Consider the following 14,601-nt stretch of genomic DNA (forward strand, 5'->3'; position numbering starts at 1 on the left):
CTGCTTAATGATACTATTCATCCTTCTCACTCCTACATAATTTATCCTGACCTTGGATTAACAGTCTGATATTGTTTCATTCAGACATCCTTGGAATATCTCCCATGCACTGCTAATCTGCTTCCTTTGCAAATTCTTTTGCTATGGTGTCTCTTCAAGCTGTTTTCTAAGCTTTACATAATTACTGGCCCTATGGTTTTATTTGTACTCCTTATTAACTGAAAATTTCACATCCCAGTCAGAGGCAATGTGGTTACCTTGTTTATGAATGGATCTTGTGATCCTATGATGAGATCCAGCACTCCCAGCCCCAAGTCCTGCATCAGATGCTGTTTCAAGTAATTATTTCTTAGTAGGTGAATAAATTTCATTTTCTTCCATTGTGTGATCTTTTCTCCTTCCAATCTATGTCCCTGTCGCTTAAGTTCTCAATAATAATTACTCGGTCGGCCTGGCTGGCCAGTTGGTTAGCGCATCTGCTCTTCAGCCAAGAGGCTGTGGGATCAAATCCTGCCTAGGCATGGATGTTTGTGATTGTCTTCCACCCTCATACATTCATTCATTCATCTAAGTATATGTACACTGTCCCAAGATGGACTGGGTCACCATGGGAGAAGTAGACCCAACCCTCCTGCAATGGGAGAGGCCTTCACCCTGTAGTGAATGAAAAAGACAGGCTGATCATCATTACTAATTACTTGATCTACACTTACCTGCTAATTTGCTGATGCATATTATCTTCTCTAACATGCCCTGTATTACAGTGGCAAACAACCGCTTTGTTTTATCCTGTTGGCCTCGCATGCCTTCCACATCTCTGTCTTACTTATACCTTCCTCCTACTCTTTTTTGGCTACAGTTCATCTTCAGTTCAACTACAGTTCATCACTAATTACTTGATCTACACTTACCTGCTAATTTGCTGATGCACGTTATCTTCCCTAACATGCCCTGTATTACAGTGGCAAACAACTGCTTTGTTTTATCCTGTTGACCTCACATGCCTTCCACATCTCTGTCTTACTTATACCTTCCTCCTACTCTTTTTTGGCTACAGTTCATCTTCTGTCATGAACAGTATCCCTTCCCCTGTCCTATTCTTTGTCCTCACTGAAAATATTATACCCCCCCCCCCATCAGCCCTGTTAACTACATCATCTACTGTTAATTAATGCATATAACATTTGGCAAGGTGGCACCCACCAATATCATAAACTCCTCCTCCTTACTGATACTTTGGCATTAGTATACATAACTTCCAGTTTCCCATTAGGATCATGACTACTTTTATTTCTTTGAATCCTCATATTCCAGGAAACTAGATTTAATCATCCTCTCATTAACCTCCTTATCATAGCAGGCCATAATACAACAAAAGGATGATCCAGAATCTGTCACACCCACTTCTACATTTAAGCGCCTCCATAGCGTAATTGGAAGAATGACGTTACATTGCTCCCTTCGATTGGAATAGGCCTAAGTTCGATTCTCATCGCGACGGGAGGAATCTTTATCTGGATGATTTCAATCGAAGGTGAGTTAGCTGATTTCATTAGGAGGTAGCAGGGTTTTTTCTCCCGAAAACTGGTTTTTCATCCTGCATACAGACAAATCGGCCCTTCAGAACACACTCAATTTACAGACAAAAAATACTGGTGGTGGTAGTGGAGGTGGGTGGTAGATGGCATTGATGGAGATGATTCGTAGTAGAGGTTCGGTGTAGTGGTTGAAACAGTTGTGTCCTCCCGCGATGAGTCTTCGGACTCCTTGGAGGTGTCAGGAATAATAATAATAGAATCAGCATAAAACTTTTCTCCTTTCTCACCTTGTCATTTCCTGATTCTTATCTTCTTTCTCTTCTCAGCCTTACCAATCACCTGATGTTATTGCAATCATTGTTTCACTTTATCCTGTGAATGGGCTCCACATAAGCATGCTGGTTCTTTCACAAGGTCCATTTCATTCTCTTTACCTTTCCCCACTGTGGTTTCATTAGCAATTTTGCTGACACTTACATTTTGCCTTTTGTCAATATTCTCATGAATTTTACTTCCCCCTCCCTCCCCAATACATAACTGGCACTCACTCCCAGAAATCTACATGTTTTCTCACCAGTCTTACTTTCCTTCTATAAATCTGCCACCTTTCATAATGAATACATTTCACACAGACACTGCACCAAACAAAATCCCTCACATTAAATTTGCTTAACAAAGACATCTTTGCCACATTTTATTCTGTTATGCAATTGCGCCATACAGAAAATATCTAGTATAATACAAAATAACTTTTTCATAAAAGTTAAACAACTTACTGTCATACTTACCATCAAAATGTATAACAAACTAACATAATATTATTAACTAAATTCAAACAATTGCATACATTTCTAAACAGCTCTAATCAAACATAAGCATATTTGTCCTTTAGCAGCTTCCAAGGTTAAGAAATATTTTAATTTCTGAATTTGAAAGCTGGGTGAAATAAAGTAGTTGAACAAAGAATCGAGATGACAAATATGAGAGTTCTGAGAAGAATTAGGAAAGTGAACAGATAGCTTCAATGGTAGAATCATATTAATAATGAAGATATTAGGCAGGAATTAGAATATAGCGTTTTAGGTGGTAGAAGAAGAATTTCCTTACCCAGTAAGACACCACCTGCCTGCTTATTAGAGAACTGAAGTGGCTTAAAAAAGTTCCATTTTTGGTCTCTGGCACTAAGTAAGGGCCTATGTAAGAAATAAAATTTAAAAAAATGCAAACTAGAAATAAATAATTTTAAAAAATGATAAAAAGATTCATGGGTGGGAGACATACAACAGCAACAACAACAAAATATAGGAATGCATGAGTGGAGCTAATCTAAGCAAAACTCCTCCAGGAAACTTCAGAAAACAGGTGTGTGATGATAACAAAACACCCACTGGAAGAAGAGCAAGATCTTGGTGGATTAATGATGCATTTAGAAGTACACTAGAACAGTGCTTCCCAAACTTCTGGATGTCAGGGCCCCCTTTATAAAAATTAAAATATTTCACGGCCACCTCGAAAAAAAATCGTAATTGAGACATATGTTATTATAATATTTATTGTATTTATATTCAATACTAATTTATAATTTATATCCAAAAACAAATGAGCAAATATTGCAAAAATCAAATGCAAATATTACATTTATAGCATCTTACATACACATTTGACATGGCACATTATCTCAGATTTTTATATACATAGATATATTGTTATTGTACATTTGCATATTGTACACAAGCACATGAAACATTAGACGATTAGTAATAAAGAAAGAATTAAAAACATAAAAGAAGTTTAATAACAATTTAATGTGATGGATGTGTTTCAATACTGCTATGCTACACAAAAAGTCAATATCAGGTGAAATATTTGAAATGGCTATTCTTAGATTTCCTTCCAATTCTTCCATTGATAAGAAGGACCTATTTTTAATTACCAATAACAATGAAAATGCTGTTTCACAAAGGTATGTAGATGCGAAAGGAATTAACATATTTAAGGCTGCGTTTGCTAATGAAGGATATTCTTTTTGCTGTCAAATCCAAAATTCGGATAACTCACTGTTAAGAAATTCTGATTCGAAGGTTGAATCTGCTCTTCATATCAATTAGTTCTTCTTGGGATGGCCATGGAAGATTGCTAAATTGTAGAGAAGGAGCAAAGGGTGTTCTTATCCAATCATATTCTTTATCTTCATTCAAATTAGCAAAATATTTTTCGAAAAAAACCATAGAATTTGTGAGGTGGTTAATTATTATCCTTTTATTTTCTGTTGATAGTAAAATATTATTTTCTTTAACATATTTAAGAAGAGAAGTAAACATTTTTGTTTTATTATCCTTAAAACTTTTTAACCACGCCGAAAGTTAACTTTGAAATGCTTGCAATGTAATGTTTAGTGTTAATATATTGGTGCTTTTTCCTTGCAGAGAAAGATTCAATTCATTAACATTTTCGAAAAAATCCAACAGATAAGAAATGAAACACAACCAATTTTAATCACAAAAATGAGATGCTAACATGGGATTCTTATCAAGAAGAAAAATTCGTAGTTCATCTTTCAATATAAAAATTCGTTTCGGAACTTTTCCACGGGACAACCACCTTACTTCTGTGTGATATAAAAGAGTGTTGTAATTGGAATCCATCTCTTGGCATAAAATACGAAACCGTCTTGTATTAGTAGCATTATGTTTTATATAATTAACTACAGTAGAAACTTCCGATAACACTTGAGTAACACTTGACGCACTGTTCAAGTTGTAACGGTATTTTTGGCTAGACTAGGTAGTACCATTATAATGTCTTGTATGCTCCTTGAGAATACCTATCAGGAATTTGATGAAGATGATTATGATGATTAGAACATGTTTAAATATCATACATTAAAAAATATATGTAAATATATGTATATAGGGAGATTAACTGTTTATTACTAAAAGTGCAAATATGCAACAGCTTTGTAAGATTTATTTCATAAATAGAATGCTTCTCCAGGCAATCTTTTCAAGCATTTTTTTTTATCATAGGGCCTGCTACCACAGTTCACCAGACTACTACACCATCAGCTCGAGGAGGAGGTGAATCATCATCTTCTTCCAGTCGACCAAAGCGATATTCTTCTCTGAGGCAGCGAAGCCTACCAGAAACCACTTCATATCAGCCTACTCCACCAACAATACCTCCTCAATATTATGGTGCAGGTAATATTGCTATAGTTAATGCACATTATCCGTTAAAAAATTGGGGAAAAAATTATTACAGAAGTGATACTGAAAAGCAGTTGATCATAATGTGTGTCATTGCATTTCTGAAGTTAACAAAATTGTAGACTAATTCTTGTAGACTAAGTCTAAGACTACAAAATTGTAGACCTAGTACTGAATTCAGCAATGGTGGTTAAGGTATCTCCAATACCTTAACCACCACTGCTGAGATGCTGATTGGCCTATAATTTGCTACATCTGTCTTGGAGCCTCCTTTATGAAATAGAATTATTTTGCCACTGATAATTCCCTTGCACATTCTTTGTAATACACAGGCCAATGTGCCATCTAATCTCATGGCCAATTTTGCATTAAGCAATATCTCCTAAGCACCTCCAATTCGTCAACCTCTATTCTCCATCAAACAATGTCACATCTGGCACAGTAACTCATCTATTTGGTTTGTTTCTGCTACCTCCCTATCATCGGTGCTTTTTAAAGTCATCCTTCGATAGTCATTCCTCCTTTTACCTGCCACATTCAGAAAAAATTCTTTAGGATTTCTTTTGGCCTCATCAGCTATCTTTCTCTCATAATTAGCTTCGGCCTTTCTTACCATATTGGTCATTCTTCTTTCTTCTCCCTTATATTGCTCTTGGGCATGCTGATCACGTTTTTTTTTATATTCCCTCCATAACTTTTTCTTTGGTCTATAACTTCTACTTAGTGATGCTGTTCATCCATCTAACTCGCACCTGATTTATTCTTCTGATATACATTCTGATACTGTTCTCTTCAAACATCTGTTGACCACTTCCCTTGCACTACCACCACCACCACCACCATTTTCCACCTCCAAATTCTTATGCCATGGTGCTACTAAAAGCTAACTCTTCAACTTGTCATAATCACCTCCTTTGTAATTTTGTTTATATTTATTTAGTGTATGGATAAAAATATAAGAAATTAATGAATAACACTATATACAGATTGACAGTTCAGTTAACCAATTGATGACATTATTTGGGAGGCCTCCAGGGAAGGAGTGTGTGGAGGACAGTTATCAGCGATATGATGTGTAGTCTGCACAATCACCAACCACCGTACCCATCCCTAAATCTGTTTAGCTGGCTCCAGAGGTGTCAAGGGTAGAGGTTTTACCAGTTAGATGAATTCTAAAGGTTTTACAGTTGGATCTGTGTTCTTGTTTGTAGTTCATTCCAGCATCTTCTCCACCAGTCCTGGAGACTGTCATCTGGTATTTTTACAAGCCAAATTGGAGATATCCTGATGTATTGGATGGTTCTTGTTATATCTGATTTTATTTTTCTCTGATGGTAGCTTCTTCTCTTCTGAAGCATGGAACATTGTTTTGGGGAAAGAACAGGCAACCATGGGAGAGCAGTAGATCTTGAAATTCCAGGGATTGTTCTTATTGTTATGTTAAGCTGTGTATCCACAAGAGTTATGTGGTGACTTCGGCTCCAAACTATCAAACAATACTCTAACACTGGGAAGACTAGAGCCAGGGCTGTAGTTCCAAGAGTCAAAGCATTGCAGCCCCATTCCCGTAAGTCTGTTTTTATGATGTTGTTCCTGGATATCTTTAACTTAGTTTTTTCCACATGTTGTTAGTATTATAATTAAGATGAAAATCCAAAACGGCTATATTTTCTGGCGAAGTTAGTTAGATTAAGGAGATAAAAATCCCTTATTATTTTAACAGCTAGTATGCGAAACTCTAAGATCGAAAACTACGATCTACAAGTTTCATGCCGATGAACTATCGGCGAATCCAAATGTAAGTGACCACTTGGGTAGTACAACACCAAGGCAACTCGATGTAAAGGTGGAGCAAGCTCCCTCACTATCCTTGATATTTTCTCATAATGTGAAACCACAGCTCCTAGGAGATGCAATACTGCTTTACATTATGAGGAGAGGTCACTACCCAGACCGGTTTCAACCTTTTTTGAGGTCTCATCAGTGAGTAGGTAGAACTGGATGATATCAAAGTTTAAGTGAAAAGAATTTACATACCTTCACTATACGAATGCCAGACTGGTTTGCCCATATATATATATATATATATATATATTATAATTAAGATGAAAAGCCAAAACGGCTATATTTTCTGGTGAAGTTAGTTAGATTAAGGGGATAAAAATCCCTTATTATTTTAACAGTCAGTATGCGAAACTCTGAGATTGAAAACTACGATCTACGAGTTTCATGCCGATGAACCCGTAGATCGTAGTTTTCGATCTTAGAGTTTCGCATACTGGTTGTTAAAATAATAAAGGATTTTTATCCCGTTAAGCTAATAACTTTGCCAGAAAATATAACCATTTTGGCTTTTCATCTTAATTATAAAATAAAATATAATATATATATATATATATATATATATATATATGGGCACACCACTCTGGCATTGGTATAGTGAAGGTATGTAAGTTCTTTTCACTTAAACTTTGATATCATCCAGTTCTACCTACTCACTGATGAGACCTCAAAAAAGGTTGAAACCTGTCTGGGTAGTGACTTCTCCTCATGATGTAAAACAGTATTACATCTCCTAGGAGCTGTGGTTTCACATTATGAGAAAATATCAAGGATAGTGAGGGATCTTGCTCCACCTTTGCATCGAGTTGCCTTGGTGTTGTACTACCCAAGTGGTCACTTGCACTTGGATTCGCCGATAGTTCATCGGCATGAAACTCATAGATCGTAGTTTTCGATCTTAGAGTTTTGCATACTGGCCGTTAAAATAATAAGGGATTTTTATCCCCTTAATCTAATGTTGTTAGTATGTGAGGTTGCATTCAAGTGTGATAGCAAGGGTTATTTTCATGAATGAGAGTCCTAGTGCAGAAGTTCATTTTTAGTTTTCTATGAACCTTGTGGTTATTTAGGTGGAAAGCTGATACAACAGTTTTGTCAAAACTGTTGACATATTTCTAGCCTGGCTCCCACTGATGAGACCTCAATAAAGGTCGAAACCGGTCTGGGTAGTGGCCCCTTGCCTTTAATACAAAACATCATACATCCCCTTCGTGGAGATGTGTTTTGGCATTAAGGGTAAATATTAAGATTAGTGATCAGAGCTTGCTCCACTTTTACCACGAGTTGCCTTGGTCTTGCACTACCTGTGGGATCAGCTAGTCTTGCATCAATTGCAGGCACAAACTTGACATTTTGTCTGTTTGCTTACTTGGGAAAATATGGAGTAAAACCAGGTTTAAAATTGCTTGGTATCTTTAACATAATTATACCCAAGTTAAAAATACTTTCTACTTTCTACTTCTATAGTTTTGTCAAAGTTTGGGGATAGGCCCCAGCTTTCAAACTAGTTTTGCAGTAATCTCAGATCTTTGCTCATGGTTACCTAAAGGTCTTGGAAGGTATTGTTTTTGGCTGTGATTACTATATTTATTATCAGTATAGATGAATTTTCAACTGACTGCTGGAGGGATGTTGCTTGTGTACAGGTTGAATAGAGCTGGCATGAGGACAAATCTTTGTGACAATCTGTCCTGTAGGATAAATGTTTTGCTTTTTTGTGAATTGAAATTGTTTATTTTCCAACATTTTGTTTTAGATTTTTTTTGTCAGTTGATGGCTGTTTTACACATTAAACCTTTCTTTCATATGATGTCATAAGCTGATGTTAGGTCTATAAGGCAGTACCTGTTTTTAAACCCTGTTGGTGTCCAGCTTCTATGTGAGCTGTGAAGACAACATCCTGGTCGCAGCAGATTCTGCCAGATCTAAGCTCTTCGTTGGGTGAGCTTAATCTTGGTAAAGTTGAGGTTGTTCGTTTCTTCATCAATGAGGACCTTAAGAGGACAGAAGCAGTGTCTAGATGTTTTTTTGTTTTTTTTTGTTCATATTCTGCCAGAAGAATACTACTTTCAGTTTACCAGCATGGTGTATAGATCTTTCTGAATCCTCTGGGAATGTATCTTTTGTCAGATGCTATGAGGCTACTTTTGATGTAAAAAAGCTTGTTCGTTAATGTTCCAAGGGAGGAAGGGAAGAGGCAATCCTAATGTTGGAAGGTATTTTTCTACCTGATACTGTTAAACCTTTCAAACATGGTCTACAGAATACTTTCTTCAAGTTTCAGGACTACTATTTTGAATAATCTGAAGGCTTGGCTGTGGGTGCAGAAATCTCTACACACCTAGCTAATTTATACATAGAAAGGTTTAGGGGTGGGTGGCTATTGAGATATACCATACCAAACCAAAATTATTGGTATGATATATAGATGATATTTTCATCACTTTGTCAGGCTCAGAAACTTCACTGACTTCCTTAACAGGTTAAACCACAAAATCCAATTGACAGTGTAAAAAGACAGATCTGTTTCCTTCCTAGATGTTCTCATCTCATTTGAAGATCATTTACTTTTGAAGTTTACAAAAAGAAGTTCAGTATACAGACCAGTATCAACATACTAGACCACCACAACTCAGCACAGAAGAGAGACCAATCAAAACTCTCAAAGAAAGAGCTATTACTATATTCATTGATTAAAAAAAAAAAATGGTTACAACATCAGAACTATTAATACTGTCTTGAATAAAGAATCTCATGCTCCAAAACAACAACCAAAAGACTGCAATGGCTCAGTTTCCTTACCTTACATCAGAAATGTTACAGACAAAATAGTAGAACTCCTACAACATTGTTAACTTTAAAGTTGCCTTTCAACCTCTACAAAAAGTCTCCATGATGTTAAGATCGCCAAAATAACCTCATCCATCTATGAAGAGACCAGGAACACAAAGTCTTTTGTAATTGCAGCATTTGTTATGTTGGATAGATAGAATAGTCGGTAGAAATCTTTCAAAAAGAACACATCATAGATGTGGAGAAAAATAAGCACATAAAACTTGACTTGTTTAAGAGATACTTGTGCCATGAGAGGTTTCAATTAACATGACAAAACACAATAAGTAATTCTATTTATTTAAGGCCATATATTTCAGATTGAATATTACAGGCCATCATCAGTGGTGCTAACAGTTAATTACAAAATAGAACACGAGCAACGGATGATTTGAAGAAGTAAGACCCGCATATCTTATACATCAAACAATGCAATAGTATAACTGAGGAAATATTGCAGTATTGATCATTCATTAGCTCTTAAAAAATTATTGATGTGTTATTAAAATAACACTTTACCATATCTTAGATAGATTGAGCCAGTCATTCTGACTTAAGTTCAGATGGTGAAGTAAAGCCTCAGCACTTTCTTTGAACAAATGTTCAAATTTATACAGACACTGATGAAGTAAGCATGTTTCAGACCATAGGATGTTGTAGTCGGTATATATTTTCTGTTGCTAATGTAAGTCTGGTGTTCTTGTGTTAATTTCTGAATGAAAGGAATTATAATATAATAGTGTTTCATTCAGGATTTAACATAGTCTGCCATTCCCTGAACCAAATTTGCTCATCAGACAAATAGTAAATTATTCACTTACTGATATATATTCCATAATTATAAAATAATTGTATGTTCTAATAGTTGTTAGTTATTTATCCTGTACTAATTCTTTGTAGAGTATATATCCTATGTGAACTGTGCATGGAAACTCGGAACTTAGTTCGTTTATGTAAACCATTGCCAAGGACATAGCCAGTATAACAGAAATTAAGTGCTGTATGAAATTACGAAGTTATCCACCAGTGCACATTTTGGCGCTAGTTACTATGCCGAGCTAATGGAGATCCACGAGTCAGATTTTGGCGTGAAGAAGGAAGGAGAGGACATGCGCTGTTGAATAAGAGGAGAAATGAGGCGCGAAGGTAGAACTAGGTTGAAAAGACAAGGGAGCTCTCTGTTTTTCTCTTACTCTTTCGCGGGCTCTTGTTCGTATCCTGATTCAAATTCCCTCATCTTGTAATTGTGAAGAATGAGAGGCATGACAGGGATTGCCAAGGAAACCTGAAGAATAGTCATTTTAGAGGAAGCAGGCATGTATTCCCGAGCCAACAAGATCGTTATGGTGAATCTGGATCATATCGAACTAAAGTGACCTAAGAGAGAAAGCTATTGAGAATCAAGGAAGTGTTTTCCAGAACATGTGATAATAGGCAAAGTATATCAACCGTCCCAGTAAGGAAATCCTTTCTATGTGTTTTGTGTGTGTGATTACAATAAAGGAGAAATGTATTGCCTTAATGACAGTTCAAGTTTGAACGTGTGATATCTTGAAGCTTGTTCCAAGGAAACGTGATATAAGTTAGAAACTGACTTACTAAGATTTACTGTAATAGATTGACAGGACTTTAGAATTCCTTGGTATGTATTTAGCGATATGTGCTTTGTATATCCTGAACGGCTAAGCAGAGTCGACAATTGAAGTATATTGAATAGATAACCTTTGTCTAAAAGTTGTGCTTAGAAGTTTATAACTCTAAGAAGGGTAGATCTCTATATGTTAAGAAATTAACCATGCTGAATATACTCTACTGTGAAATTACTATTGTCTTAATAAGAACTTCTTTATTTCATGATCATTTTAGTTATATTTAGATCGTCTTTGATTAATGTAAATTCATGTATTAGTGTATAAAATGTTTTTATTTAAATTGAATCTTGTGCTTGCCGAGTTCATTTCATTGCACCGCTCATTTTAACAGTTCGGATCTAAGCGGGAACTCTATTTAATGTGAAAGTAAGGAAAGATTACAGAACCACGACTGCTATATAACTTTAAGGTAATTTGATTAAGGAAAGTTCTGTCTTATTTAGATTACTGTAGCATTGTACTTGCTGATGATTGATTCCTTAACATTATTCTTACAACCTTGGACACAGAGTGGCACAGTTAAATGTAAATTTTCTTTGTGTTCAAAAATGGAATCAATCAGCAGAAAGAATTAGGGAATTACCGACTTCGTCGATAACCTCCCTTATTGTTTTAACTCTTGTACAGTATTACCCATATAGAGATTGGGCCTAGACTGTCTCGTGACTGAATGGCAAAAATAAATTGGAAAACTGCATTCAGGCGAAATAGAACACACAACGAAGAAAAAAGCGTCACAACACTTGCATTCTCTTTTCCACAGGGCATCCAGTTTCCAAGATAAAAATGATGACAGTCACAAGGAACTTGGTAGACACCAGGAAGAGCTAGAGGAGACTATTTGTCTTTTGAAGATGGAAACCATGCTGATAATTTGTTGATATGAAGAAAAGTAGCCACTAAATTGTATTTCTTAAGAATTCTGGAAAGGGGTTCTGAGATGTCAGAAATGTAAGGAACTGGAACTCGACATACTGTTTCTTTGTTATTTGAGCTAGGATTATAGGAATTAAAAAACTGTTTCTCTACTAAAGTCCACTCCCCCCCCCCCCCCCACTTTCTAATTTTTATTCAGAAGACATCCTTTTCTCATTCTTACACCCTCAGCCTTCATTTTGGGTTCATTATATAGATGTTTTTGCTATTCGGCCCCATAATGAAGACATGTTACCTACTAATATAGGATATTGTGAGTCTCCTCACAATATCCTATATCCACCATGGATTAAATTTACAATGGAAATAGGGACTTGGTAATGTCCTTTTTAGATATTCTACTCCTTCCTTTCACCATCAGGTGAATTAATTATTTCAATTTAATGAAAGCCTACTTTCACTGTACACTACATTCAACAGCAATCACCTCACCATCCATCACAGATGACTGGAATTATAAAACCTTTATTGCAACACGCTCATACTATTTGTTCTACACCTCAGCTGTTACAGCAGGAACTCTCAACAATCTTGTATTTGATTCAGATCTATTCTGTAGTCTATAGTCAAATCTATAGTCTATTTGTTGTTAATAGCAGAACAAATATACCATCCACTCATTCACGTAGAAAGTTTTTTGATAGATCAAAGAACTTTAGATATTTCAGAACAGTAAGTTAATTTAATAAAATAAAATTCATCCCAAGTATCTTGGGACATCATCAGTACAGTAATTCAAACAATATTTTCTAGGATTGTTTGAATTACTGTACTGATGATGTCCAAAGATACTTGGGATGAAATATTTATGTATTAAAAGTTATCACTGTGGTTAGTGCGTGTGTTTTTAATGATGGATTCACCACAGGTTTCATTATATAAAAAATAAAAATAAAAAAAAATAAAAATAAAATTGATTATAATAATCTTTTATTTTGTCCTGATTATAGTTTGAAGTTTTTATCAAATAATAATTGTAACTGAATTTTTATGCAGCTCTAAAATATGTTTAAGCCTTGTTTATAATACCAAAACATTTCTAGGATTTATTGTTTTGTTTTTAAAATATCATTCAAGTCAGTTAAATATGAGAATTAGTGTTAATTTTGATTTTTTTTTTTTTTTTTTTTTTTTTTTTTTTTTGTGAATTCACTCTATTCTTAACTGTGAATACATTTTGTACTCTAGCTCCAAGTTATCAACCTGCTCTTTATGTTGCTAGTGAAGCCATGTCAACAAACAACCAACAAACTGGCAGTCCACCACTGATGACTCCTGCTGCCTTCCAAGGTTATACTCCTCCTGCTTATCAGGAAAGTTTTGGTAAGCTGTGAAAAAGTTTCCCTATTAATGCAAAATGATTTCTGATAGGATCATATGCATAATTTGTGCATAATATATGTGTATTATGTTGTTTATATATTTTTTATATACTTATACATATTAATCCACATATAACAGGTAAAAAAAGAAAGAAGCTTATTGATATTGTTGTAAGTGGAGGTTATAACCATTAGAAAAACAGTATAAGGAAACTTTTCCAAAGAGAAAAGAATAGAATGAAAGAGGAAGAGAAGTTAGTTCATTTGGTTTGAAGTTTGACTGTAAATGTATGTTTGTCAGCAGCTGCCTTTGCTTTTATAGTCTTAGAGGCAAGAAGTGAAAGAAAGATGGAAGCTAGTTCACTAGAACAGTCTGCATAGAATTAAAGGTCATACTGCTGAATTATCCATGAGAAAATGGTTTGCCACACCTGCACAGGATAGATCATGAGTTAATCAGATTGCTCTATTCTTAATAGCATTAAAAATATTTAGAGAAGCTTTTGAAACATCATTTCAGTCAGCTGCTAGGTTGTGCATGGGATCAAACCTAATGGTAATTCATCAGAAGGCTTCCAGATTTGGTAGATGGTCAACCTGACCATCGATCAAATGTGATTTTCACTGAAAAGAAGAATAAGAAATACAACAGTATGTAGTGAAGCAAATTTGAGACCATGCATGAATAGAAGATAAAGTGCTTTCTGTATGATAAAGATATTCACAAGACCTCTGTACTGCACTGCACTGCATGTACTTACCCTCTGTGTGTGTGTGTGTGTTTCCACAGACTCTTTAGCTCAGTCAGTATCGACAGGGCCTTTTCAGTTCAGTGGAAAGATCAGGATTCAATTCTCATCTGAGATGCAAAAATTCTTTAACAAGCATTTTAACTAATCTCATATTGTGGCAGAGTTTTTCATCCCATAAAACAGGCAAACCAACCAAAATAGCATGCATTTACAGACATAGCAGATGTGGATAGAATAGCTGCTCTATCTTAAACAGTAATCAAGTTTCTAAGATGTTAAGTTACTTGTCTGTTACATACCATTGAGCCTAATATGAAAAGAAAGATGGAATATATATATATATATATCCCCCCCCACACACACAGGTATGCTGAACCCATGCATCCTCCAGAGCTGTCTACAAGTTACTCAAGTTTGACACTGATGTGACATGGGCCAGAACAAATATATATATATATATATATATATATATATGCATTCAGGAACATTGACTCGGTTGTTATGATACATTTTAATAAAAA

At 35.3% G+C, this 14,601-nt stretch overlaps 1 protein-coding gene across 1 annotated transcript in view; it reads left to right on the top strand.

Annotated features, from left to right (window-relative positions):
• LOC150109595 (uncharacterized) overlaps positions 1-14,601 on the top strand; it is a 233,401-nt gene that overhangs the window by 170,262 nt on the left and 48,538 nt on the right. The window contains exons 7-8 of the mRNA XM_090402715.1: positions 4,565-4,738; positions 13,195-13,329. Of these exons, the coding sequence (XP_090258841.1) occupies positions 4,565-4,738; positions 13,195-13,329 (309 nt within the window). The remainder of the gene's footprint in view (positions 1-4,564; positions 4,739-13,194; positions 13,330-14,601) is intronic.

This window comes from Typopeltis vanoorti, chromosome 2, assembly GCF_054136105.1.
Source record: "Typopeltis vanoorti isolate ZY-2024b chromosome 2, IOZ_Tvanoo_1.0, whole genome shotgun sequence".
Taxonomy (NCBI): Eukaryota; Metazoa; Arthropoda; class Arachnida; order Uropygi; family Thelyphonidae; genus Typopeltis; species Typopeltis vanoorti.